Genomic DNA, 25,208 nt, shown 5'->3' with positions numbered 1-25,208 from the left:
CTTGCCCGTGCGCACGGTTGTTTCCGTTGATGAACAGCAGCGAGTAGCCACCGTAGAGCAGGCTGGACCCAGAAGGACAGACCGGCACAAACAGTTCCTGACTGTGGCGTGTGAAGAGGAAGCCGTTCCTCTCTGGCGCATCCATGCAAGGACCAGGTGGGCCAGGGAGACCTTTGGCGCCAGTGGTGCCCCGAACACCAGTGAGCCCTGTGAGAACATGTTCCTCATCACAGGCGCCTCCCTGGACAGGTTCGGCTGCCCTGCTGTGGAGACTCGTGTGGTGGAACAACACAGCCTACGACATTGTGATGCACCTTGCACGTTACTTTCTTCTCATTTTGGGCTGCAACAAGAAATTCAACTACTTTTTGAGTTCCTTTTGCAGAAATATTTAGGGTATTTACAATAGTATTCTGGTGAAATCAGTTCGACCTCTCCCAGGGGCAGAGTGCAGCGTGTTGAACTGCTGCCGTGCATGCAGTTCAACACGCTGCTCAACATGGCTTCCCCAACACCCAGCGTGAAACACTCCGTCCCACATCAAGATCTGCAGTCCAAACCTTCGTCTCATCCTCCAAAGCCAGGACAGGCAAGGGCCGGTGCACGCCTTACCCTGTTGTCCCGGGAATCCCGCCTCTCCCTTTGCTCCTTTCGGCCCTGGAAAACCAGTCCGTCCCTGGCGGCCTGAGATACCTCTGCTGCCTTTAGCAGCTGGAGGCAAATCGAAAGCTCCGTGATTTCATGTCTTTGAAGTCAGGCTTGCGTGACACAAAGTGTTACTAGCAAATCTACCTGGGATGCCCGCTCTTCCCTGGGCACCTGGCATTCCAGAGAGTCCTGGAACCCCCTGCTCTCCAGCCACACCTTGATCACCCGGTAGCAGCACGACTTGCATTGGCACGTCTCCGCCCGGGGAACCTGGACAGACGGGGCAGGATTGTCTGGACCCTTCCAACCGAGGGCTCTTTCTCCAGCTGTGCAGACCTCTGGAAGCCAAATTGATCCTTACCTTGCCTTCCTGGAGGTCCAGGAAGTCCCTGAGCGCCTCTGTTTCCTGGTGTTCCTTCACTCCCTCTCAATCCTTTATGCCAAGAAAAATGTGGTGGGACTTTAACAGGTTAGTTACGATTCATTAATTACAACAAAAAATTAATTGATCGGATCCCACTGATGCAGCAGACACCTGGCAGCCAGGATGAGAACAACAACAACAAACATGGAGGAATCCTCCCTGAACCAAAGCAAACCAAAGCAGCTGTTGGCTTTGGTTCAGGGAGGTTTTTCACTCCACAGTGTCCAGGGTTTCCACCACTCTGGATGGACTGGACATTCTTCTCCAGATGTTTCCAAGACATGAAAAGAGCTTCAGTTGAACTCGGGTGAGATCGAGACTTGAACAGAGCTTCAGTTGAACTCGGGTGAGATCGAGACTTGAACAGAGCTTCAGTTGAACTCAGCTGAGATCAAGACTTGAACAGAGCTTCAGTTGAACTCGGGTGAGATCAAGACTTGAACAGAGCTTCAGTTGAACTCGGGTGAGATCGAGACTTGAACAGAGCTTCAGTTGAACTCGGGTGAGATCGAGACTTGAACAGAGCTTCAGTTGAACTCGGGTGAGATCGAGACTTGAACAGAGCTTCAGTTGAACTCGGGTGAGATCGAGACTTGAACAGAGCTTCAGTCGAACTCGGGTGAGATCGAGACTTGAACAGAGCTTCAGTTGAACTCGGGTGAGATCGAGACTTGAACAGAGCTTCAGTTGAACTCGGGTGAGATCGAGACTTGAACAGAGCTTCAGTTGAACTCGGGTGAGATCGAGACTTGAACAGAGCTTCAGTCGAACTCGGGTGAGATCGAGACTTGAACAGAGCTTCAGTTGAACTCGGGTGAGATCGAGACTTGAACAGAGCTTCAGTTGAACTCGGGTGAGATCAAGACTTGAACAGAGCCTCCATGGTGGTTTATTGTCAGACTGGTGCAGAATAAACAATATGTTGTTGTTTAACTGTCTGTGCGGCTCCATCATTGGATTCAGTCATAGACCAGATTCATTCACACTGAAAACTGTGGCTTCTTGTGGCAAATATTCTTGCTCCTCTATGTCTTTGAGGACCTTCAGCGGTCTATGACCTGACGTCTTCAGGGGACAAAACAGGTAAAATGGCTATTAGCCCTTACCAAGAGGTCCTGGGACTCCTGTAGTTCCCATTTGGCCTTTATGACCTTGTGGACCTGGTGGTCCATCTTCCCCCTATTGACAACATCAATAGCTACAGTAAAAAATGCCAATCATTTATCCATGACAGATGAGATACCAACCAGTTCTCCATGTGGTCCAGGATCACCAAGACATCCAGGTACTCCTTGACTGCCCGTGGCTCCTTTAAATCCCTTGTCTCCTTTAAAACCAGGGCCTGGAGGACCAGGAGGGCCTACACACCCTGGTGGACCTGTAGGCCCGTACAATTTTTAGGAAAAAGTAGTCCTCGACATCAACAACTAGCTGTCACCAACAGAGGTTGCATGTCTTGAACCTGAGGTGTTCCAGGGCCCAGTCAAGAGTAGGACAAAATCCAAGTGTCCTTGGTACCTTTTTCTCCCGCTTCCCCTCTCAGTCCTCGGTCTCCTTTCTCTCCTTGAGTACAGGCCCCATCCCCACCCTGTATGCCGGGAGGACCTGGAACTCCCGGGGGACCAGTGGTACCATGAGCTCCCTCAGCCCCTTGTGGACCAGGCTGGCCACAGGGACCAGGGGGACCCACCTCTCCGACGCACCCTGAAAACAAGAGTGTTTTCATTTCCTCCTTTTGGTTGGGTCTTGAAGATAAATCTGAAGAAACAGAACTCACCCAGTGGACCTTTTACACCCTCCAGGCCTTGTGGTCCACTGCCAGGAGCTAGGTAAGTCCAAAAACTTAGAATAAGTCGTAATGAGTTGTTTAACAGAAAGTCCTACCTCCCATTGCTCCTTTTTCTCCGGGAGGCCCAGGTATACCATCTTGTCCTTGGTGTCCTCTGGGACCTGCGGGACCTGGATCTCCTGGAGCCCCTTTGTTGCCTGAAAATATATTGAATCAGTTTGCCGTGTGAGTCAGTTACACGGCCTATTAGACGCACCTGTAAGTCCGGCTGGACCAGGAGGTCCTTCATCTCCAGGTGGACCATCACAACCTTTACCACCAGAGGGGCCAGGCGGACCTGAGTGTCCCACAAGGAATAGTTGCATTTGTTCTGGGTAACTTTGGAACGTACTTCTGATACCTAATGTCTGGTACCTCTGCAGCCTCGAAGTCCAGGATCTCCTTTTGGACCACGGAGGCCTATGGATCCTTGAGCACCAAAGTGTCCAGGTTCCCCTGGCTCTCCTCTCACACCTGCAGGGCCAGGAAAACCGGGCTCTCCCTGAAAAAGAACATGCTGGTGACTATCTTGAGGAGGCGTGAAATACGGACAAGGTTGAATACCTTCTCTCCGCGAGATCCTTTAGGACCCAGGCCTGGTGAGCTTGGATCTCCTTTTATACCTTTAACGCCTTCAGGTCCTGGAATTCCATATGCACCAGCTTCTCCACAAACCCCCTTAGAGCCCGGCATGCCTTTTTTACCTGGAGCAAAAGCATAACTGAGTCTTCTGCTTGAGTTAGGCGACACGCAACCAACGGGTAGTGATGTTACCTGGATTTCCTGTCATACCAGGATCGCCTTGGAGCCCACGGGTGCCAGTAAGACCAACTGCTCCCTCTCTTCCTGGTTCTCCAGGAATCCCTGTTGGATAGTGCAACAAAACTTGCCATTGTCGCGTAAAGTCGACTTAAATGAAGTAATGAAGCTTTGGCCACAGAAGTGACCAACCTGGCTGTCCTGGACCTCCTGGATCTCCATGGTTGCCATTTGCTCCTTGTGAACCTGGAATCCCTTGATTTCCTTTAGTACCAGTAGGACCAGTCCGACCTAAGACACAGCAGCCGAAAGATACAGGCAGGTTTTGGCGGTCCTACTTCCTCAAAAAACAAATCAAATATTGATACAGAAGCCAAGAACACCTTGCTCCCCTGGGTCTCCAGGCACACCATACAACGGAACTCTAGTTGCTGTTCCTTTGAGGCCGATGTCGCCTTTGTTGCCTGGTGGACCAGGAGGGCCCTGAGAGCCCCTGGTGCCCTGAAGACCTTTCTCGCCTGCCAAGATTTGGGTAATCAGAATCTGGAAAATTCTGTGACGCTTCACCAAAGTTCCACCTTTTTCTCCCAGTCTTCCGGACTCTCCTGCTTTGCCGACCTCACCAAGACTTCCAGAAAGTCCTGGGGGTCCGGGGTCCCCCCTTGCACCTAGATAATGTTCAACAAGAGAGTTGTGACATGAACCAATGCTGACTACTGGTCAGTGCTGAAATTTAAACTCCCATGCTGCGGAAACACAGCGAGACCGGAATCAGTACGTACTCCCTGGTCTTGGACCCAGAAGGATCACCAAAGTTTGTATTTAATACAGGTATTTGCCCTGATTCCTTACCTGGACTACCAGAATTTCCTTGAATTCCTTTCGAGCCTTTAAATCCAATACTTCCCACAGGCCCTGTTTCCCCATCAAATCCTGGAGCACCAGGAGGTCCTTGAAGACCTAAAACTCCAACGCCGGGTAGTCCATGGTCACCACGAATCCCCTTTGGGCCTCTCACCCCTGGGAAACACCCAGCTTTTGTGACCAACAATTTAGAACCTTACGGTGAGCTATTGTGAACGAGTTGTACCAGTAAAGCCGATGACGCCCACTTCTCCCTGACTTCCAATGGGTCCAGAGGATCCCGGTAAACAAGGTCCAACAAGACCCATCGGACCTTGTGGAGCATCCAGTCCCCTTTCACCTGAAGCAAAAGGTCTTGTATTCAATTCACGTCCGAAATGTGGGTTGTAATTTCTAAATACCAGTATTCCGTTCAGTACCATTAGCACCAAGTGGTCCATCTGGTCCTGCAGGACCTGGCACACCATCTGGTCCCGCTGCTCCTTGGCTGCCTTGTGGTCCCACAGCTCCTTCCTCTCCTTGTGGACCCAACTGTCCCTGCTGTCCAGGAAAGCCAAAAGCAGCATCCCCCTGTGACCCGAGTGAGACAAGAGGGTGTCACAAGTTCACCGTCCATAATTCAACATTTGAGTTCTCCCCCAAGTATTCTACCTTTGGCCCTGGCATTCCTGGAGGTCCGGATGGTCCTGCCCGTCCCTTGATTCCCAGACTACTGACACCTGGAGCTCCAGGAAAGCCCTTCTCTCCTGTAATCACCAAAAAACAGTCAACTTCTTGCAATCTTCTCATGACCTTAGCTATGGTGCTGACCTTTGAGTCCTGGAAAGCCAGGAGGTCCCTGTACAGAAAACCCTCCATCTCCCTTTTCCCCCCTGAGACCAATGGGACCAGGGTCACCAGGTGGTCCAGGCACACCTTTGGCACACACATAGTTGTTAAACAGAAGACAGATTCTACTTGCAGTTTTACCTTCAGGTCCAGGATTCCCAGTTAAACCTTTCTGACCCTTCTGGCCTGGCTCACCGGGGGACATTCTTATGTCTCCGGGGGAACCCTTGTCTCCTGCAGTGAGTGAGTGATGGAAGAATGTGGAACATTTATTTTGAGAAAATTCAATAAGTGTCCGCAGGGTTGGTCTGAGGTTTGGTCTTGTGCCGTGATCATCTCAGAGTAGAAGTAGGCCTTAGCAGATGACTAACAAAGGTTCACGACTCCATGTCCTCCACATAGCATCAATAACTGCCGAAGCTCATCTTGTCAGATGAAGAAGTAGACAGGTATAGCTCTAAGTCTACAAAACACGTAGATATACTTGCCCGGATTTCCTGGTTCCCCGGGCAGCCCTACAAGTCCCACATCCCCTGGTGATCCTACAAGTCCTGGAATGCCGATTCTATGTGGGCCAGGTGGTCCTGTTTGCCCTGTTGGTCCTCTGGGACCGGAAACACCAAGAGGGCCTCGCTCACCCTTTGGCCCTCGAGGACCCTTAGAGACATATGTATGTCTTACTGTTGTAGCTCAGATCTCACAGAACCAGCGTTACTCTCCAAGGCAACCTACAATGTTGCCCTTTGGTCCCAAAATGCCCTTTGGTCCAGGACGTCCATCAGGTCCACCAGCACCCTCAATGCCTGGCAGGCCTGGTCGTCCACGCTCTCCAACTTCCCCCTTCAGGCCAACCCTCTGCATGATGCCCGGCTCCCCCACTGGTCCAGGAGGACCAGCCTCCCCAGGGTTTCCATGGGTGCCCTGATAACAAAGAACCACTTATCCAGCATGTGTTCCAATGAGCCGTTCCTCATTCTTCAGAGACAAACAGCCCTAAATGACCTGGGGTCACATGCTCACCTGAGGACCGGGTGGACCGCCAATACCTTTCACTCCTTTTGGGCCTTTAGGTCCTGGAAATCCCATGGTGCCTGAATATAGTCAGACAGCCAGACAAAGAAACAGAAAGTGATGGTAATAAATCCTGCAGCAAAGGGGCTGCACGAGAGCACAACTCTGGAGGAGCCTCAAGGACTTGCTCACGACACCTACAAAGTTTCATCTGTGAAAGATATGTGTTTACACACAAGCTTCAATCATCTGGGTTGTTTTTGACATTACCGAGTATTCCGTCTTCACCCTTCTCTCCAGGGTCGCCCCGAGGTCCTGGGGTCCCAGGTGACACTTGGCAGACCGTGCACACATCCCCTCTATCGCCTGTTCAATAACAACAAGCTGATCAGTGTCTTTAAGAAAACTTTAGCTCCACCTGACCTCAGTCAGCACCTTGTGGACCATCCTTCCCTCTTGTTCCAGGAGGTCCCCTCAGGCCTTTAGGACCTTTAGTTCCTGGATGTCCAATATCTCCCTGTATGAAGTCTTTTACACAAAACCTGAATCAGTCAATTCTGATATCCGAGGAGGATGTGATGTACAAGACTGCACCTGGAATTCCAGGTTCTCCTGCTTCTCCCTCAGCACCTGGAGCGCCTGGAACACCCTCTGGACCCGGAGGGCCAATGATAAACACTCCGGGTTCTCCTGGTTCTCCTTTTAGTCCTGGTGGACCCGGGGGTCCGTCTGGTCCTGGAGGCCCGTCCACAGCGTTGCCTGTAAATTAGATTTCTTTTGAAGAATGAATTTCCCACAGAGGGAAAGACGTCCGACAGGTGGTTACAATGACACAGCAATGATCAGCTGGGAGACAGAGAAAAGGCTAGGAGAGGGAGACAGGCGGGTCAAAGGAGAACCAGTACCTGGTTGACCTGGAGGACCGGGGATGCCAATAAGTCCTGAAACCGTTGGAAAAATGAACATCATCACTTGTTCCCAATCTCTTTGACAATGCAGTACCTTGCTCTCCAGGGACCCCTCGAGGTCCTTGTGCACCTGGGATGCCCCGCTGACCCTTGAGAAATCTCTGATTCTGGACCATCTGGCAAAGTCACACGGTATAACATTTGACCATCCAAGCTGCAGATGGTGCACCAGCTCCCGCTGGAGGGCAGAGCTCCTCACTCACCTCACCTGGAGGACCAGGAGCACCTCGGTCACCCTTCTCTCCCTGGACACAAACCTATGAGTGTGACAGATTCAGACTTAGAGGAATCACTGTGTTGAGCTCACATTGCTTCCTTCAATGCCCGGTGGGCCAATGTATCCAGGGTCCCCAGGCTCCCCCTGCGTGGCGAATACAGAGGAGAGAGAGAGCATGTGTTCAGCACCAGACACCAGCAGGGCTGGTTCCTGTTGATGGATCATACGCTACCGGCTCTCCAAGGCCTCCGGGTTGTCCGTCTTTGCCTGGTTTTCCCTGAAATGGCAAGTCTGTGCTCAGAGACACCCAAACACTCTAGGGCAAGGAAAAGCAAGGACAAGAGACCAGATCATGAATGTGGTCTTACCTGAGGGCCTGGATCTCCTTGCTCACCCTTGGCTCCTTTCTCTCCCACTTTACCCGGAAGACCCTGAGGTTTGACAGCAGAAAACCCCTGAGCGTCAGGTGACCATGTGCGTCGGCACATAAGGGGAAAGAGACATTCAACTCACAGGAAGTCCACGACAACCTTTTGCTCCCGTTTCCCCAGGTTCTCCCTGGAACACAGAACAAGGCTATATGGATCCAAGCGGGCACAGACAGACAGGCAGACAGACAGACAGACCTTCAGTTCCTTTGGCCCTTCGGCATAAAGTTTGATTCCTTTTTGCCCCGGAACTCCTGGAGGTCCGCGATCCCCCTGAAACCAACCGACTCATGCTGCTACTGCTGCTGCTGCTGCTGATGATGACGATGGTGACACTGTTAAGTATTCACCAACCTTCTGACCCTGAGGACCAGGAATTACTGGGCTTGGACCCTCTTGACCCTGAGACAGACAGACAGACAGGCCATGAGGTCAGCATACTGTCACGTGACCACAGGGCAGATTCAAACCTTCTCTCCCGGTGAGCCCGCCAACCCTGGACGTCCCTGCAAACCATACGCTGGGGTGAGTTTGTGTCAGCCGACATGGTCATGTGATCCACATCTGGTACTCACAGGTAGTCCAGCAGGTCCCGGCTGGCCTACTTGCCCAGCGTCACCCGGATCTCCGGTGTAGCCCTGTAACAGGAGAGAGAGAGAGAGAGAGCGAGCGAGAGAGAGAATAGGTGTGTGTGTGCGGTCATGTGACTGACCTTGACTCCATCTGGTCCCTGCGGTCCAGGCAGCCCTTTTTCTCCCTGAACGAGCGGGAAGACCAGCGTGTCTCCCTGCAGACCAAACAGAGCAGGTCAGGAATTTACCTTTGATCCGGCGACCAGGTGTGACGCCAACCTTTGCTCCAGGTGGCCCTGGGTAGCCCTGCAACACAGATCCTGTTAGCGTGTTAAGCGCCACAAAGGTCGACGCAAGTCACTGAGCACTTACTTGTAGCCCGGCAGGGCCTGGAAGTCCAGGGACTCCCGGGGATCCGCGGCCCCCCTGATACACATGCAGAAGTGTTTGTAAGCAGCCAAGGAGCCCTCAGTCTCTGGTCTCTCTACCTGAGTGCCGTTACATCCGTGGAGTCCAGGCTGGCCGAGAGGACCCTCCAGTCCAGGCAGACCCTGAAACAGCAAGAGTGGTGAGAACCTGAGCAGGTAGCAGGCGCCACAGGTGCCGCCCCATCCTGGTGATGACTGTCATGTGCTGCACACTTGCTGTAGAAGCATTGTCTTCAGTTGTCACTCGACCACTCAGGTGGAGGAGACTCACCGGCAGACCTGGAGGACCCGGGTAACCCGGTTTTCCTGGGAGACCCTGCCAACAAAGAGACACAGTGACCGACAACCAGACCAAGTGCTGCTTCAGCAAAGTGACGTACCCGGGACCCCTTCAGACCAGGAACTCCCGCCGCACCCAGACCGCCCTGTTGGCACACGACACCATGACCCGCGAGAAGTGAGGCGTGTCACGGGAGCCCAGTGACTCCATTCCACGGACCATCCGTGTCAACGAATGACGTCCACTCATGAATCCCGTGTCGAAAACTGGAAGTCACCATTGCTGACTCTGAGACTGAGACTCAAACGTCCGATCATGCACCTTTTCTCCAGCTGGTCCTTGGTTACCCTCGTGCCCTGGATAGCCAATCCCTCCAGGAAGTCCGTCGTAGCCCAGGTAACCCGTCTGGCCCTGCAAGAGTCCGTTGAAGAGGGAGTCACTCTCACCGTCGGCAGTGATGCCAGTTACGCTGCTCTTGTATAACCACTCTTGTTCAAACCCAGTAATCAGATGACAGTCGCCGTGCGCTACTACTGTTGCCGTGTTGTGTTGGGCGTGACGTCATGAGCGGCACACGCCAGTCACGTTTTCAGCTGCCGTTTCTACCGAGTGTCTGCTCCAGTTGGGACCCTGCAGGACCCACCAACACACACACGCGGCTGAAATAGAGTGTGTGGAAAGTGCCGACTCAGAACTATGCAGCACTGTCTTTACTCCTCTCGATAGGTCAAGTGAAGGCACACTGCTGATGTGACGCTCTGTTTTATACAAAGCTGCTCTGAGACGGGAGTCACAGCAACCGTCCCGTAAGTGCAGCCAGTACTGCCCCCTGGTGGCCAACCGGAGACACGTGACACACTGAGACTTGCTCAACTTTTGCCGTGTTGTAAAATCATCCAATTTCAAATATTCATCGAATAACTGGCAAAACATTGCTTTGTTTTGTGGCTTTTTGCGTGTGGTTTTCACTGCGGTGGGTTTGAGTGTGTCGCTCCGCAACACACCAGCCATCAGCTGCACGTTCATGTCACTGAGGCTGTGCTGAGAAAATGAGCCCAAACACGGGGAGGTGAGCGCTGGAGCCCCAGGCCTCGAGTCCCACTCAGAGACGGTGTTCAGCCAGTGAGAGCTGTCGGTTCTCCTCGGCTTGGACTCATGAATGTGGAGGGTGGATTCTGTTCAGTCAAGACGGCGCGTCGAAGCGTCTGTTTCTCACCTTCTGACCTTTGACCCCGTCACAGTGACACAAGGACGGCCCCCGGCACTGACACACCACCTGCGGGGACACACACACACACACACACACACAGTCGGTTCCACTAGAACCCAAACGCCACTTTATCTGCACGTGGAGACGCCGTCGCTGGAACAGACCTGTGACTTCACTCACGTCTCCAGCCTGCAGCTCGACAAGTCGCAACCAGTCGCTTCAGACAAACCCACCTGATGGTGCTGCGAGTCCTAGCTCCTGACTCATTTGTGTAGGAGAAAGACTCGTCTCTGTTGTAAGACCACGTTTGCCACTGGCTGTGACTCGCTGCTGACGCTAATGTGACCAGGAGTTGAAGACTCATTATCAGTGGAGGCAAGGTTGATGACTCATTATTGAAGCGTTGCAGTTGAACTGTGGCTTGATGAATTCAATGAATCGACTGTGACTCACAGAGTTCTTAACATCAGTCCAGAGATGTGTTTGAGTGTGTGTGTGTGTACCTGGTTCATCCTTACTTGTGGGGACCCTTTGCCGGTCCCCACAAGGCTCAGCCTGAGTTTGAACACTTCCAGATAACTGATTCTAACTGGTCCAGAGTCCTGGTCCAGAGTCCTGGTCCAGAGTCCTGGTCCCGGCCTGAGCCATGTGTTTAGAGGGAGAGGCTGGGGAAAGGGCGACGGCCGGGAGAGGTCTCCACCAGCCTGTCTGTGTGTGTTCACAGCTCGCCAGGACAAAAGAACTAAAACAACAGTGGAGGAAGAGGAGCGTGTGACCCACATGACCCGGTTCCCCCCCGCACCCCTCCCTCCCTACCCACCTAAATAATAAGTAGCTTTAAGGGAGAAAACGCCGCATCAATAAAAGCACTGTGGAGAAGCTGAAACGCCACGTGTTGTTTGGATGTTTCAGTACGTTTCACGCCAGAGTTGTGCGTCCTCACACAAGCAGCCTACACTCAGCACCCAGTGGTGTCTCAGACTCCAGTCAAAGTTTATCCTCCTCCTCATCATCATCATCCTCCTCATCATCATCATCATCCTCCTCTCAGCGGCCTCACCGTCTCCGCCGGCGTCGCTTCCAAGGACCAGAGCAGCATCAGCACCAGCAGCCGGTTCCGCCGCTCCATCATGTTCGCCAAGCTTCGGCTCCGCTCGGCGCTCCGGTTCCTTTGGGTCGCGATGGTCATTCGGTCACGCTCGCACCGGGCACCTCTGCGTTTCCGGTTGCTGGCGGTCAAAATAAAAGTGCCGCCCACGGACGGACTCTGGTCTTCGCGCGTTCACGCGCGCGAGGCTGGACGGTCCAATGAGAGGGAGCGCGTGAGAGTCGTCGGAGCTCGTCACGTCTGCGCCGCTTCTTCACGCGCGCCGCTTCATGGCCAAACAGGAGCTTTTATTTTGACGTCACTCGGATGAGCGAGCGTGTGTGGCTGCGCTCGACGGAGGCTCGCGCGCGTGTGTGTGTGTGTCACACGGAGGGGAGACCGCGGGCGAGGAGTGTCGCTCGCGCCCGGGCAGCTACACTCGTTCATCCTCGAACCTGCCGCCAGCGCGCTCGCTGCTGTGACGTCACACCTTCGCCTGCTTTTTCCTCCGAGATACAGAGACTGAGGTGGGAAGAAGAGGTTCATTCATGGTGACGTCCCCTGCGTGACTCACCAGGTGTCGCGAGTGACTGGCTGAGAAGCAGCAGGTGGCGGGGTCAGGTGGTCGGCTGGCTGGCGAGATGCTGCTGACCTCCTGCTCCAGCTGCCACAGCGCCCCCTGGAGGTAAGCACGTTTGGCGTCAGCGTCACCACGAGGCCGCGCGGCTGACGGACCTCCTCTCCTCAGGTGCGTCCTCCTGCTCCTGGTGTGGGCCGCCGCGCTTCAGGTGAGTGCTCCAGGTTTGGGCTGCGTCTGAGGTCACGAGCCCCGCCACAGTAGAAGACAGTCAGTGGTGGAGAGGTCACTCCAGAGGGAGCAGAGGGTGGGGAGCAGGCCTGGACGAGGACAGACTTGGGAAGAGAGACCCCCCCGGAGTAGGGATCAATGGGGTGAGGAGCGACAGGTGAGCGGCCTCCTGCTGACTGTCACCCCAGGGACAGGTGTGCGTAGGACAGATGTGTGTAGGACAGGTGTGTAGGACAGATGTGTGTAGGACAGGTGTGTAGGACAGATGTGTGTAGGACAGGTGTGTAGGACAGATGTGTGTAGGACAGGTGTGTTAGAGTGGTGTGTAGGACAGGTGTGTGTAGGACAGGTGTGTGTAGGACAGGTGTGTGTAGGACAGATGTGTGTAGGACAGGTGTGTAGGACAGGTGTGTGTAGGACAGGTGTGTTAGAGTGGTGTGTAGGACAGGTGTGTGTAGGACAGGTGTGTGTAGGACAGATGTGTGTAGGACAGGTGTGTAGGACAGGTGTGTGTAGGACAGGTGTGTGTAGGACAGGTGTGTAGGACAGGTGTGTGTAGGACAGGTGTGTGTAGGACAGGTGTGTGTAGGACAGGTGTGTTAGAGTGGTGTGTAGGACAGGTGTGTTAGAGTGGTGTGTAGGACAGGTGTGTAGGACAGGTGTGTGTAGGACAGGTGTGTGTAGGACAGGTGTGTGTAGGACAGGTGTGTGTAGGACAGATGTGTATGACAGGTGTGTGTAGGACAGGTGTGTGTAGGACAGATGTGTGTAGGACAGGTGTGTTAGAGTGGTGTGTAGGACAGGTGTGTGTAGGACAGATGTGTGTAGGACAGATGTGTATGACAGGTGTGTGTAGGACAGATGTGTATGACAGGTGTGTGTAGGACAGGTGTGTGTAGGACAGATGTGTGTAGGACAGGTGTGTAGGACAGGTGTGTGTAGGACAGATGTGTGTAGGACAGGTGTGTAGGACAGGTGTGTGTAGGACAGGTGTGTGTAGGACAGGTGTGTTAGAGTGGTGTGTAGGACAGGTGTGTGTAGGACAGATGTGTGTAGGACAGGTGTGTATGACAGGTGTGTGTAGGACAGATGTGTGTAGGACAGGTGTGTAGGACAGGTGTGTGTAGGACAGGTGTGTATGACAGGTGTGTGTAGGACAGATGTGTAGGACAGGTGTGTGTAGGACAGATGTGTGTAGGACAGGTGTGTAGGACAGGTGTGTGTAGGACAGGTGTGTATGACAGGTGTGTGTAGGACAGGTGTGTAGGACAGGTGTGTAGGACAGGTGTGTGTTTCTCATGCGTCTCTCTGACCGGGTCCTGGTTCTAGTCCGAGTGGCATCTGGTTGAGCACTTGGTCAAGGCTCCACGTCGCTGCTGAATGTGGGGAGTGTGAGTGGCGAGGCACGGGAGCGAAGACGGGCAGCTGGGGACACAGAGAGACGGCAGATGGACAGATAGCTACATTCCTGCTGCTGCCGCTGATAAAAACGCCTGAATGAGCTGCGTTTACTCAACAACACTGGAATGTCGCCTGCAACACAAACACTGCTGCACCATGGACGTGTTCTCACCCTGAGAGGACCAGCCGGGGGAGGGGGGGTTTAACACACACACACACACAGGCTCTGCCCTTGTGGGGACCGCTCCTGGCCATCACCCTTTCCCCAGTCCAACGTGAACAAGGACTCGGAACCAGACTGGATCTCTTGTGCCGGACGGATAATCTCTCACACACACACACACACACTCTGAGGCGTGAGCTTCATATCAACAGAGAGTGTCACTGATGCTGTCAGATCAACACACACACTCAAAGCCACTTGTCTTGTTGACGCTTCCACAGACGAAACAGGGAAGTGGAGAAACTTTGACCTGGTTCTGAACTCTCAGCAGGTCAGGGGTCAGGGGTCAGGCCGGGCCCAGGTTCATGTCTGAACACGTGGGAACCCGCTTCACCATCTCTCTGCTCTCCAGGGCAACCGCACGGAGCCGTGCGGCGGGCGGGACTGCGCCACCTGTGGGTGCCACGCCGCCAAGGGATCAAGGGTGAGACCCCACCGTCGTGTCGTGTCCCGTTAGCGCTGGGTGTGTGGTCCCCATAGGAGTGTGTCCGTGTGTGTGATGAGATGTGATGTGAGTTTGTCTAGTTGCGCTCCACCTTTCTCCGGACTCACTCAGATGTAAAGATCACAGAGCGCACACACACACGTTTGTGTTTCTATCCTTGGGGGGCAGTGTGAGGTTTCTCATGGCCATCCCCCGTCCCCAGCCTCTCCCTCTTAATCTAACCATCCTAAACACATGGCAAGACAAAACACATCCTCAAGTTGAGGGCACCAGCCGAATCTCGACCGCAATATCGTACGGTCCTCACAAGGATTGTGTTTTGTCACAAATTGGTCCCCACAAAGTAGGACAGACAAACACCGGCAGCGCGATTCTGCTGCCTGGACCTGTATTGCCCACAGATACCTGAATGTTGGGCCAGTTCCTGGACCAGAGTCTAGAACTATTAACATACCAGGTGCAGCTCTCCAGGCGGGATCAAGTCCCCGGCCCAAAACCCAAACCCAAAATCAGACTTTGTCACGTGTCATCTGGTTCTGTCCCCCAGGGTGCCCCGGGCTCTCCTGGTCAGCAGGGTCCACAGGGACCCCCAGGATTCCCTGGTCCCGAAGGGCCTCCTGGAGAAAAGGGTAAACGGGGAGAAGAGGGGCCTCCTGGCGCTCCGGGACTAAAGGGAGACACGGTAATGAATCTTGCCCGTGGGACCTGAGGCAGCTGCATCTTCTGACGATGATGACGTCTCTTTCGCAGGGAACTCTTGGCATTCCTGGTTTTCCTGGTTTAAAAGGCATCCCAGTAAGACTTCTGTCCTCCACAGATCCTCGGAGTTTAAGAGACGAATCCAAGCCCCTCTCTTTTGTGCTTTTAGGGTCACCCGGGACCAGCTGGAGGTCCAGGTTCTCCAGGTTTTGATGGCTGTAACGGCACCAGAGGACTCCAAGGTGACTCGGGACCTCCAGGAGAACAAGGGCCTAATGGTGAACAGGTTAGAACTCCCACTACGTCATGATGATGTGAAGTGGAAGGTTCAGGTGCAGGTGCTTGATACTGAACTGGTCCCGGTCAAACCCAAGTATGCAGTGATTTTAAGAATCTCTCATTTGTCCTGAATTGGTCTCCAGGGTTTTCCAGGACCAAAGGGAGTTGCAGGAGATCTGGCAGTCTACTTCATCCAGTATCCTGGCATTCCAGTAAGTACCCGGCAGCACGGTGCTCCCCCGCGGGTGGTGTCGGTCGTGAACAGAGGGGGGCGAGAGATCCTCTCTGGTGATGCCCTTGTTGAAGGGGAATCGTCTGTGACTGTCCCACGACCGTGGGCCGGACCACTCGTCAGATGAGACCCGAGCGAGCTGGTGAAGGCAGAAGCCAGAAGCTTGAAACCAGAGCTTGGATCACGACTCATCACTCCTTTTTCTGACAGGGGGGCGTTGGACAGTCCGGACCTCCAGGTCCCAAGGTGAGATGTTGCCCTGGTGCATGCGCTCATCGTCTCATCCCGTCTGTCTGTGTGTCTGCAGGGTGGGAAGGGTCGTCCAGGTGCACCAGGGCCTCCTGGTCGTCGAGGGGAGGATGGTTCCAACGTGAGTGAAACCAGTGGAGTGGTGTCACAACTGTCACTGTAGTGTTGTCTAACTCTGCATGCCTGCAGAGTCTCCCGGGTCTCCCTGGTTCCAGAGGTCCACCGGTGAGTACCAACGCCTCCGTCAAATGTGTGATGGTGTAAGGTGCTGTTCAAGTCCTAGTTCAAGGTTTGGGCCTGATGACAAAATGGTGTCTCTGGCAACACCGTGACGTCAGTCCACAGAGCCACCGAAGCGGACTTGGTTCTCGACTGAAGACCAGAGCGGGTAGCTTCTGTGTGGTGTAGAGTGAAGAGGCCTGCGGGAGAAATCTCCCCTCATCCTGTCTCGGACTTCATTTTTGGCTTTCACAAACCGACTGGATGTGCATCACAAATGCTACTTTCCTTCATGAGTTTCACGCTCCCCAGCGGCGCAACAAGACGCTACTTCCTGAGTTCCCACAACGCTCATGGCTCCACCCTCCGCCATTGACAAAGCGCCTGGCTGTCACGTGTTGTGACTCGTGAGGAGAATGCAGCAGTGACTGCGTCGCTCGGCGACAGGATAGAAACGGACGGAGCCGATGAAACTCCAGTCACGATAACCATTCCAGCCATCCAGGGTTTCTGCCACATATTTACTAGCGTGGCGCGCTCGGACAGGTCATCGGTGAAATCTCACACCATCAAACGGTTTAAAACAAAGTGGAAACATCGAAACAAATGATTCACGTCAATGGATTTTGTGTTTCAGGGACAGAAGGGCCGATCTCTTCCCGGGCAGAAGGGCGACGAGGTAGCCAAGTACCAGTCCGTTCATGTTTGTGGCTGGAAACCATATGACCAAGCGTCGTCTCTGTCCTGCAGGGGGAGCAAGGTCTTCAGGGGCCACCGGGGCCCTTTGAGTACGTGGACCCTCCAGAGGACTTGTACATTAAAGGAGAGCAGGCAAGTCAGGTGTCTGTTGTGGGGTCCGGCGATGTCTTGACACTGGGTTCTTCTGTCCAGGGTTCTCCAGGGGTCAAAGGAGTGTGTGGTCCTCCCGGGCCGCCGGTGAGTTCAGAACATAGTATTGTGTTTATTGATGTCGATAGAAGAACAAGACACAACTAACTGACCGGGTCTTTCCAGGGTCTGGATGCTGCCGCTGGAGTCAGAGGAGAGAAAGGGATTGTGGGACTTCCTGGAGCTCGAGTCAGAACCAGTTCTCTGTTCTTCATCGTTGGTGTGTGGCAATGCAGTCCTGCAGTAACAGTTGTTGTGGTTTTTAGGGAAGCTCTGGGAGTCCTGGTCTTCCCGGAACCAAGGGCCCAGAGGTGAGTGGATGCTTTCAACCTGGTTTTGTTAAGTCCGGTTGAGTCCAAAGCTGGCGATGGCTCTGATTGCAGGGAAATCTGGGAAGTCCCGGTCTCCCCGGTCTTATCGGTCGAGAAGGTCTCAAGGTGAGAGTCTGGACGTAGGCCAGTCCAGTTTGGTCTCATCGCCGACTGACCTAATTGGACTTTGTGTCCAGGGTTTTAAGGGTGACGTGGGTCCCAAAGGTCTGCCGCAGTACTCTGAGGTCACGCACACAGGTAGCAAGCTTCCTCCAAACCTGGGGCCTCTTACCTAAGAGTGTCTACCTGACTTGAGCCCCAGTCACGGATGACTCAGTCCAGAACAACATCGCTATTTTAACCACAGGTGAAGTTGGGGAACCAGGAGCCCCAGGCCCCAGAGGTCCTCCCGGGCATACAGGACCTGTGGGAATAGCTGGTCCACCTGGACCTCCTGGCAGATCGGTCCCAGGTCAGAAAGATAAAACACCAGACCGTCAGTGTGAAGCTTCTGAATCGAACCAGTCGAAGCGGTGACCACTTTCTCGCATCTCCGCAGGTCCTCAAGGTGCACTGGGTACTTCAGGTGTTCGTGGTGTGAGAGGTGCTAAAGGAGACCCAGGTCAGATGCTTACCGAGGGTCCCACTTCAGGTGAACCAGGAAAGCCAGGTCGGTCCGGACCCAGAGGTCAGAAGGGGAGACCTGGGACGCCTGGTATAGACTCCTCCTGAGTTGAGCTCATTTCAAGTTGAGGACGAGAAGTGACCCTCTGCTTACTTGAAGGTCGTTACTGTGTTCCCGGAGCGCCAGGGGTGTCTGGTGATGTGGGACAACAGGGCCCACCCGGTGCTTCTGGTTTCCCAGGAGTAAAAGGTACTCCTGTGCCCTCATGAGACGGCAGTGATGCTCGTGAGCTGTCCTGATGTTGCTCTCAATTCAGGTCATCATGGTGACTGCTCTTGTGGTCCCGCGCTGGCGTTTCAAGGTCCTGCAGGTGTTCAGGGGGCGCCCGGGCTGCCAGGGTTGCCAGGTGTCCCAGGACCTCAGGGAGAGCAAGGAGAGAGTGGCTCCTCTGGGGACAGTGGAGAAAATGGACCACCGGTCGGTTCATGTGTTTTAATGTTGTTTGACAATATGGGGACTTGTTTACGTCTTTGGTCATACCTGCAGGGTCCCCGAGGGTTTCCCGGTGTACCAGGCTTCAAGGGTCAAAAGGGAGATTTGACCGTAGTGGATATCAAAGGTGAATATTTGTGTGTGTGTGGAGGTGTGGCTTCTAATGACCTTCTACTGACCAACCCCAGGTGAGAAGGGGAACCTAGGCCAGCCAGGTCCTCCAGGTAGACAAGGGTTAGCAGGGAGAAGAGGACTGAACGGGTCTCCTGGAATCCCTGGAGACCCAGGACAAGAGGTCAGTTAGACTCTTGCCACACGTCTGTCCCTGACATGGGTCACAGCCATTGACCGTGCTTTTGCGTCTCTCTGTTGTCCCACTTCAGGGTATAAGTTTGCCCGGTTTTCCGGGAGACCCAGGATTTCCTGGAACGCCAGGAGCTAAAGGTTTTCAAGGGCTTTCAGGCCCCCAAGGACCAGACGTAGTTGGAGCGATAGGTGAACGTGGGAGCCCTGGCCCGCCAGGACCACCAGGGTTGCTTGGACTTCCAGGGACGAAAGGGGCTAAAGGTCAGTGATATTTGAGGTAGACTCAAATTCAAATTGAGACACACTTCATTTGGGTGTCTTTGCAGGGGACATGTTGCCCTGTGTCTCCAAAAACCCAGGACTTCCAGGAGACAAAGGGGAGGCCGGTATCAGAGGTAACCCATCTGCATGAGGTTCAGCGAATCAATGGTTCTCACCTGTCCTACTCTGTCAAGGTATCCAAGGTCAGCCGGGGAGGTTGGGTTTTACTGGCATCACGGGACCTGATGGCCCTAAAGGGAAGGAAGGAGGGTCTGGACTTCCAGGACCACCTGGTCAGCCAGGTAGGGGTACACGCCTCAATATGACTCCCCCGTGCTCCTACAATGACCCTCTCAGGCCAAAACCATCTGCTGCCCAGGTCCACAGGGGGTTGTAGGCGACACTGGAGAAGAAGGACCCGAAGGACTCAGTTACAGTGGAGAAGCAGGTGAGCGACAGCCGCTCCCCCAACACACACACACACACACACATCATATCCTCCTATCTATTTTAGGCTCGCCAGGTCTGCCAGGTTCTCCAGGACTAAGAGGACCCGCTGGTGACTCTAATGTCGGACCCTCTGGACCTGTTGGCTTTCCTGGAACACAAGGCCTTCAGGGCCCGAAAGGTGTCCCTGGGCCCCCAGGCATAGACGGCCTACCAGGTAAGACCAGAGATGCGAACAGTGTCAGGATCACTTGCAACTCCTCAAACTAAACTATTGCCTGATTCATGTTAGGAATCCAAGGTCGGCCTGGAAGTCCAGGACCAAAGGGTCAAAGAGGGCTTAATGGTGCACAGGGCATGCCAGGTCCTCCTGGACCGGGACCAGCGTTTTGTGAATCAGGAGAAACTGGCGCTCCAGGAGTAATTGGCCCTCAAGGGCCACGTGGTGCCCCCGGTAAGTTGTAACACACTTGGACCGCTCTCATGAACCTCTCAGGCCACTGGCTGTTTCTTTTGAGACCAGGTTTTTTTGGGGAGAAAGGGGATGTTGGAGAACCTGGTCCACCTGGTATTGGCCCACCAGGTCCAGATGGTAAATCAGGATATCCAGGTGTCCCAGGTTTGGCTGGAATCCAAGGTTCCTCTGGTCCCAGTGGCGAACCTGGATCGCCAGGACCTGATGGAGCAAAGGGTGAAAGACCTCTGTCAGTTCTGCAGAATCACAGTCCAGAAGTTGGAGTAATCAATTTCAGTGATCAGGTTCGCAGGGCTTGGTCGGCAGCCGAGGAAACCCTGGACCTCAAGGACAGAGTGGATCCCCTGGAGTCCCAGGCAGGCCAGGAAAGAAAGGAGACACTGGGCAAGACGGGACATCTGGATGTGAAGGTCCAAAAGGAGAGAAAGGTTAGAGCTGGGGATTACTCGAGGTTCCTATCCTAATCTGGTTCTGAGGTACATCAGGCTGTAAACGTCAAGATCATGAAGCTAATGCTAGTCACTCAACCTGAGGCTTCAGTGCCCAGAGACGGTCCGATAAATCTGGTGGGTTTTTATCCCTGCCTGCAGGGGCGCGGGGTTCCCCGGGTCCCGCAGGAGAGACTCTTGCCATCCCTGTTAAAGGCCAGAGAGGGAAGCCTGGTCCTATGGGCTTCAATGGGTTTCCGGGTCCACGAGGTTTGTAAATCACCCATTCTTCATCTTCATCATAATCCACACACGGATACAGCAACAGACTGGACCTTTCCACAGGAGACAAAGGAGTGGACGGTGCAGCCGGTCAACCAGGTTACTCGGGCATTAGTGGGCCTCCAGGGGACATTGGTGCCCCAGGTGTCCCCGGGCTTTTTGGTCAACCAGGGCCACCGGGATCAACAGGAAGCCCAGGACCTCCAGGTCAAATCGGCTTCCCTGGCGAGACGGGAGAGCCAGTAAGACCCAAACACTTCCAGACTTACTCTGACCTGGACTTCAGTTTTCTCGAAGGAGGATGGTGTCACATGAATGTACATTTGTTGTGTGCATTTAAAGGGTGACGTTGGATGTCCTGGTCAGTTGGGTGAACCGGGCCGCCAAGGATGTCCTGGACCCAAAGGTGAGGGAGAAACCTACACTTTCACCTGTGCTCTGGAGTGTTTACACACATCACTCCACCTGAAATGTTCCTGAGGTCCGAGGTGGATTTGTCCCTATAATCTGTTCAAGGGTCAAACCAGAGGAGAAACCTGAGTGTAGAAGAATTGCTGTGTGAAGGCTTTCTGCTGTCTCTCTTTGCAGGTGATAAGGGGGAGTCTGTCAGTTGTTCTGGCCCAGCAGGAGACATGGGTCCTCCCGGGGAGTTTGGCCCGCCAGGTGATTCCGATCTTGATCCTCATCCTGTTCATCCAATGAAGCTAAGAAAGCCCAAAGAGTGTGACTGCAGCTGCACTTGTTCATTTGGGTTTGTAATACCATAGGCCGTCATGGACTGAGCGGTGAGGCAGGGAATCAGGGATCCGGTGGGCGTCCTGGTTCAAAAGGATGCAAGGGTGACGCTGGCATACGCGGACACCCAGGTCCACCAGGTAGTGAATTGAGTATCGACCAGAGAGCACAGATTTCACTCAGGCACTCAGCGGCAACCCCATTTTTTAGGTGTCATTGGGCCAGCAGGTCCCAGGGGTCGTCCTGGTGTCCCAGGTTTTCCAGGAAATGCAGGTGTTGACGGTCCAGCTGGACCACAGGGGTGCTCAGGTCTCCAAGGTAAAGTCTGTTTCAAGTTGGATTCCTTTATTCTGCTTCACTGTCCAGGTCACCGTTTCAATTCTTTGGATGCTCTAGGATCTCCTGGGCCACTGGGACTTCATGGACTTGATGGGCTGAAAGGGGTGAAAGGGGACATGGGCACCAGAGGTACGGGCTGTTCTAATATCCTGGAACATCCGGGCAGATGTGATGACGAACCATGCTGAACTCGGTAGGTCTGGGATCGCCCGGTCCAGAGGGTCCTCAGGGTGTGCCAGGCGATAAGGGTCCAGTTGGTCCTCCGGGTCCCTTAGGTTCCTCGCTGCCAGGACCGTCTGGACAAAGGGGTCTTCCTGGTCTTAATGGTTTGTTTCTGAACAGTGGGTATTGACGGATTATTCAATTACAGTTTGTCATTTATACTGTATGCAACAACGTAGGACCGGAAGGCGTTCTGGGAGAACCCGGGCAACCCGGGCCGTACTGTAAAGACTTGATCCCGGGGTTTCCCGGTGAAGTTGGTGCACCGGGACCAGATGGAGAACCAGGTCAGGGTTTATTCAACAGTGTAATCCTGAGCATGAACATAGACACATGGATTCAGTCTGAAAACTACAGGGTGTCCGGGTGACGTGGGCCTGCCGGGTCCTAACCCTCCAGTGCCGGGTGATGATGGCGACAACGGAGACCTTGGTTGCCAAGGTCTGAAGGGAGAACCTGGACCCACAGGGCCCATAGGACTGCCTGGAATTCCTGGGAGTCCAGGTTCTAAAGGTGAGGAAGCAGAACTCCTCACATTTGTCCGTGTTCCCTCATTGTAGCCTTGTACTGTCTTGCAGGACATCAGGGTTCGATGGGATTAATGGGCCTACCTGGGGATCGGGGAGCAAAGGGTCACACGGGTGCCCCTGGGCTTCCTGGACCCAAGGGCGTTGTGGGCCTCATGGGTCCAAAGGGCGAAATGGGCCGAGTTAATGCCTGCCCCACCTACCTCCCCCCAACCAGGGGACCTCCAGGACCCAGAGGTCTGCCTGGTACCGTGGGACCTGCCGGTGCACAGGGAGACACAGGTCTTGGTGGACTTAAAGGTACATTTACAAACATGGTCCACCTGTTTGGTTCAACAATTTAAAGCATGGTTTGGTGGTTCCAGGCAGTAAAGGTGACGTTGGGCCTCTGGGACCACGTGGCCGTCAAGGACCACCAGGAACAAACGGAGATCTAGGAATAGCTGGCCGACCGGGTGAGACCGGACCTAGAGGTTCCAGAGGTGAGCTGCTGATTTTGGCTGTCTGTGTTGTCCTGTCCAAATGTCTGATGGACATCCTCCACTTCAAGATCCTCCATGGCCAGAAAAATTATTGTGTCCATGTGTGTCAGGTGACCCTGGTCAGATCGGAGACCGTGGACCGCCGGGACTTTCACAAGGCCCGAACTCCGGCTTCCTGTTGGTAATGCACAGTCAATCCAAGACAGTGCCGTCATGTCCCATGAACACGAAGCGTCTGTGGACTGGATACAGTCTCCTGTACCTGGAGGGCCAGGAGAAGGCCCACACACAGGACCTCGGTAACCGTCCTTTCGATCTGCTGCCACTGTTGCTAGCTCAAAGCTGGGTTCTCACAGTCGGCCTGGCCTCTCCTCAGGTCAGGCGGGATCTTGCATGCGGCTCTTCTCCACGATGCCCTTCTCCTCCTGCAACATGCGAACTTGCTCTTATGCAAGCAGGAATGACAAGTCCTATTGGCTTTCTACCACTGCTGCACTTCCCAGTCTGCCTGTAGGAGGAGCCTCTATCGGCGAGCACATCAGCCGCTGCGTGGTCTGCGAGGCGCTCTCATCCCCCGTGGCTCTGCACAGCCAGACCACTGACCGACCAGAGTGCCCCCCCTTCTGGACAAGTCTGTGGTCCGGATATTCTTTTCTCATGGTAGGCAGGCCACCCTGGCCTCGTCAGCAGGCGTGGCGTGGCGTGCGCGCTGATTCCTTCACCTGTGTCTGCAGCACACAGGGGCGGGCGACGAGGGCGGCGGCCAGTCGTTGACCTCTCCCGGCAGCTGCCTGGTGGACTTCCGAGCCCAGCCTTTCGTGGAGTGCCAGGGTCCTCGAGGAACCTGCCACTACTTTGCCAACATCTACAGCTTCTGGCTGACAAGAGCGGACAGCGTTACCTCAAACTCGTCCACCACGCTGAAGGCGGCCTGGCAGCAGCGCGAGAATATCGGCAGGTGCAACGTGTGCATGAGAGAGTGAGCGAAGCCTCGCGCCTGCGGGCCTCAGCCGTAGCGCCGGCATCGGCGACAGCAACACTGGAATTGTACAAAAGGTTTAGGTCCGTTGGATGTTTTCCATTTTTTAACTTTAGTGTGTGAAAATCTCCGCAGTTCATGAACCAACCGCCGACTCAGCACTGCTCACTCATGCATGTTGTGTTGTCACTTGCCAAAAATCCCGCTTTTGCTCTCTGCTTGTCTCATTTTGAGCCTCCATCTTCGCATCGTCTTCGCTACCTGGGGACGTGCAGGTCCTCCTCCTACCTCCTGGTGTGGGTGTGGCAGGGCTGCCAGGTGGTGCGGCGCTCTGTGCTGCTGCCTCCTGGCAAGAAGGTCCTGGGTTCCATTCCAGCTTCAGGAAGTTCTTCGAGTGAGCGTTTTTAATCACCTGCCTGGTGGACTGGGGGTCTGGTTCTGGTCCCTTCACTAGCACTTGTTTGTATTCACCCCTGTGGCCAGTCCCCGGTGCCGGCAGCCAGGACCAGCTACCATCTGTCCAGAGCCAGCGTCTTCACTGGTTCAACAGAATCGTTGTTGACTCTGTTGTGGCGTGTGAACGGTGTTATTCACTCGGGTGAGTCTTCGTCCGACCGCGGAGTGTCCAGTTACTCGCCAGGTCCGGTTCTGACCATCAGATGGGAACACGCCGCTGCGTCTGCGCGGCAACTCCCTGACTGTGGCTTTAATTTCCTGCTTCTTTCAAACGGATACTCAGACTGGTCGTGGTGACGCTCGTCTCCACCGCCGTGACATCACCGGCGCTGCAGTTCAACTGTGAGCCCAGAGTCTTTGGGTTGAAGGAGTCGCCTGTGGCGGCTCCAGAAGGAGCCCTCTGTTGCAGCACTGTTCGCTGCTGCCCCGGTCGTGAGCACAGGCAGCGGGCGCTCTGATCCTGAAGCAGTGGGGGAGTCAGCTGCAGTGCCGTCCTCTCAACTGGTGTCACGGACAGAGAGCTCAGACTCGGCTCTCAGACAGACAGACGGATCGGTGACAAACGGCAGGTTTTGTCATCAGAAGTTCATGACTGACGCAGAACTACATACAAAAGAGGTTGTTTGGAGTCCAGCTGCTTCCTGTTGGACAGAAGTGGTTTTCAAAATAAAAGCACTGCCCCATCGGAGTGGCGTTTGATTGACAGGTCACATGTGCATCCACTAGCCTCCAGGGACCACGTGCGACAGACGTGGTGGAGCTCTGAGACGGAGACGGAGCACGGGTCGCCGAGCTTTACACAGATGTGACTCGTTTAGAGTCATGTTAGGAGCTGCGGTGACTTCC

The 25,208-nt window shown here is 54.3% G+C and overlaps 2 protein-coding genes across 6 annotated transcripts in view; one reads left to right on the top strand and one right to left on the bottom strand.

Annotated features, from left to right (window-relative positions):
- col4a3 (collagen, type IV, alpha 3) overlaps positions 1-11,706 on the bottom strand; it is a 12,812-nt gene extending 1,106 nt beyond the window's left edge. Inside the window, exons 1-48 of one of the 3 annotated variants that reach the window (XM_053880062.1) lie at positions 11,526-11,706; positions 10,472-10,531; positions 9,577-9,666; positions 9,356-9,400; positions 9,247-9,291; positions 9,036-9,098; positions 8,920-8,973; positions 8,827-8,853; positions 8,688-8,762; positions 8,551-8,613; positions 8,446-8,481; positions 8,330-8,377; positions 8,174-8,248; positions 8,061-8,105; positions 7,916-7,978; positions 7,780-7,824; positions 7,638-7,691; positions 7,534-7,587; positions 7,365-7,446; positions 7,268-7,303; positions 6,957-7,121; positions 6,798-6,890; positions 6,633-6,728; positions 6,372-6,442; positions 6,084-6,272; positions 5,840-6,008; positions 5,493-5,585; positions 5,334-5,438; positions 5,175-5,269; positions 4,943-5,093; positions 4,750-4,863; positions 4,512-4,679; positions 4,238-4,327; positions 4,043-4,177; positions 3,852-3,950; positions 3,675-3,764; positions 3,465-3,604; positions 3,276-3,402; positions 3,118-3,198; positions 2,957-3,058; positions 2,850-2,897; positions 2,591-2,776; positions 2,320-2,450; positions 2,179-2,251; positions 1,010-1,081; positions 793-918; positions 613-711; positions 1-207 (exon numbers count right to left, since the gene is read on the bottom strand). The exon at positions 1-207 is cut by the window's left edge and continues 6 nt beyond it. In XM_053880062.1, coding sequence (XP_053736037.1) covers positions 1-207; positions 613-711; positions 793-918; positions 1,010-1,081; positions 2,179-2,251; positions 2,320-2,450; positions 2,591-2,776; positions 2,850-2,897; positions 2,957-3,058; positions 3,118-3,198; positions 3,276-3,402; positions 3,465-3,604; positions 3,675-3,764; positions 3,852-3,950; positions 4,043-4,177; positions 4,238-4,327; positions 4,512-4,679; positions 4,750-4,863; positions 4,943-5,093; positions 5,175-5,269; positions 5,334-5,438; positions 5,493-5,585; positions 5,840-6,008; positions 6,084-6,272; positions 6,372-6,442; positions 6,633-6,728; positions 6,798-6,890; positions 6,957-7,121; positions 7,268-7,303; positions 7,365-7,446; positions 7,534-7,587; positions 7,638-7,691; positions 7,780-7,824; positions 7,916-7,978; positions 8,061-8,105; positions 8,174-8,248; positions 8,330-8,377; positions 8,446-8,481; positions 8,551-8,613; positions 8,688-8,762; positions 8,827-8,853; positions 8,920-8,973; positions 9,036-9,098; positions 9,247-9,291; positions 9,356-9,400; positions 9,577-9,666; positions 10,472-10,531; positions 11,526-11,654 — 4,504 coding nt within the window. In that variant the 5' untranslated portion in view covers positions 11,655-11,706. Of the gene's footprint in view, positions 208-612; positions 712-792; positions 919-1,009; positions 1,082-2,178; positions 2,252-2,319; positions 2,451-2,590; positions 2,777-2,849; positions 2,898-2,956; positions 3,059-3,117; positions 3,199-3,275; positions 3,403-3,464; positions 3,605-3,674; positions 3,765-3,851; positions 3,951-4,042; positions 4,178-4,237; positions 4,328-4,511; positions 4,680-4,749; positions 4,864-4,942; positions 5,094-5,174; positions 5,270-5,333; positions 5,586-5,839; positions 6,009-6,083; positions 6,273-6,371; positions 6,443-6,632; positions 6,729-6,797; positions 6,891-6,956; positions 7,122-7,267; positions 7,304-7,364; positions 7,447-7,533; positions 7,588-7,637; positions 7,692-7,779; positions 7,825-7,915; positions 7,979-8,060; positions 8,106-8,173; positions 8,249-8,329; positions 8,378-8,445; positions 8,482-8,550; positions 8,614-8,687; positions 8,763-8,826; positions 8,854-8,919; positions 8,974-9,035; positions 9,099-9,246; positions 9,292-9,355; positions 9,401-9,576; positions 9,667-10,471; positions 10,532-11,525 lie in introns of all 3 variants that reach the window. The other 2 variants (XM_053880046.1, XM_053880053.1) reach the window with 2 other exon arrangements.
- Positions 11,707-11,933: 227 nt separating this feature from the next.
- On the top strand, positions 11,934-25,208 carry col4a4 (collagen, type IV, alpha 4). 3 transcript variants are annotated; one of them, XM_053865661.1, is made up of 47 exons: positions 11,934-12,237; positions 12,301-12,340; positions 14,337-14,408; positions 14,977-15,111; positions 15,180-15,224; positions 15,298-15,414; positions 15,551-15,619; positions 15,850-15,885; positions 15,947-16,009; positions 16,078-16,113; positions 16,745-16,786; positions 16,858-16,938; positions 16,999-17,043; positions 17,122-17,184; positions 17,262-17,306; positions 17,379-17,432; positions 17,504-17,564; positions 17,674-17,778; positions 17,866-17,892; positions 17,959-18,021; positions 18,091-18,180; positions 18,248-18,408; positions 18,478-18,550; positions 18,612-18,718; positions 18,807-18,990; positions 19,056-19,124; positions 19,185-19,292; positions 19,370-19,438; positions 19,505-19,654; positions 19,730-19,891; positions 19,934-20,128; positions 20,197-20,340; positions 20,503-20,610; positions 20,686-20,864; positions 20,965-21,028; positions 21,211-21,285; positions 21,390-21,497; positions 21,568-21,675; positions 21,754-21,825; positions 21,894-22,022; positions 22,098-22,205; positions 22,276-22,431; positions 22,497-22,745; positions 22,811-22,927; positions 23,038-23,226; positions 23,304-23,587; positions 23,662-25,208. In XM_053865661.1, exons 1-47 carry the CDS (start codon positions 12,194-12,196, stop codon positions 23,908-23,910), a joined length of 4,950 nt encoding a protein of 1,649 aa, XP_053721636.1. In that variant the 5' UTR covers positions 11,934-12,193; the 3' UTR covers positions 23,911-25,208. The 3 variants fall into 3 exon arrangements, with proteins under 3 accessions (XP_053721636.1, XP_053721627.1, XP_053721618.1); XM_053865652.1 differs by having other exon boundaries at positions 17,866-18,021; positions 19,961-20,128; XM_053865643.1 differs by having other exon boundaries at positions 17,866-18,021.

This window comes from Synchiropus splendidus, chromosome 1, assembly GCF_027744825.2.
Source record: "Synchiropus splendidus isolate RoL2022-P1 chromosome 1, RoL_Sspl_1.0, whole genome shotgun sequence".
NCBI lineage: Eukaryota > Metazoa > Chordata > Actinopteri > Syngnathiformes > Callionymidae > Synchiropus > Synchiropus splendidus.
Note: the sequence above shows the minus strand (reverse complement) of the source record. Positions and strands in the feature narration are given on the sequence as shown.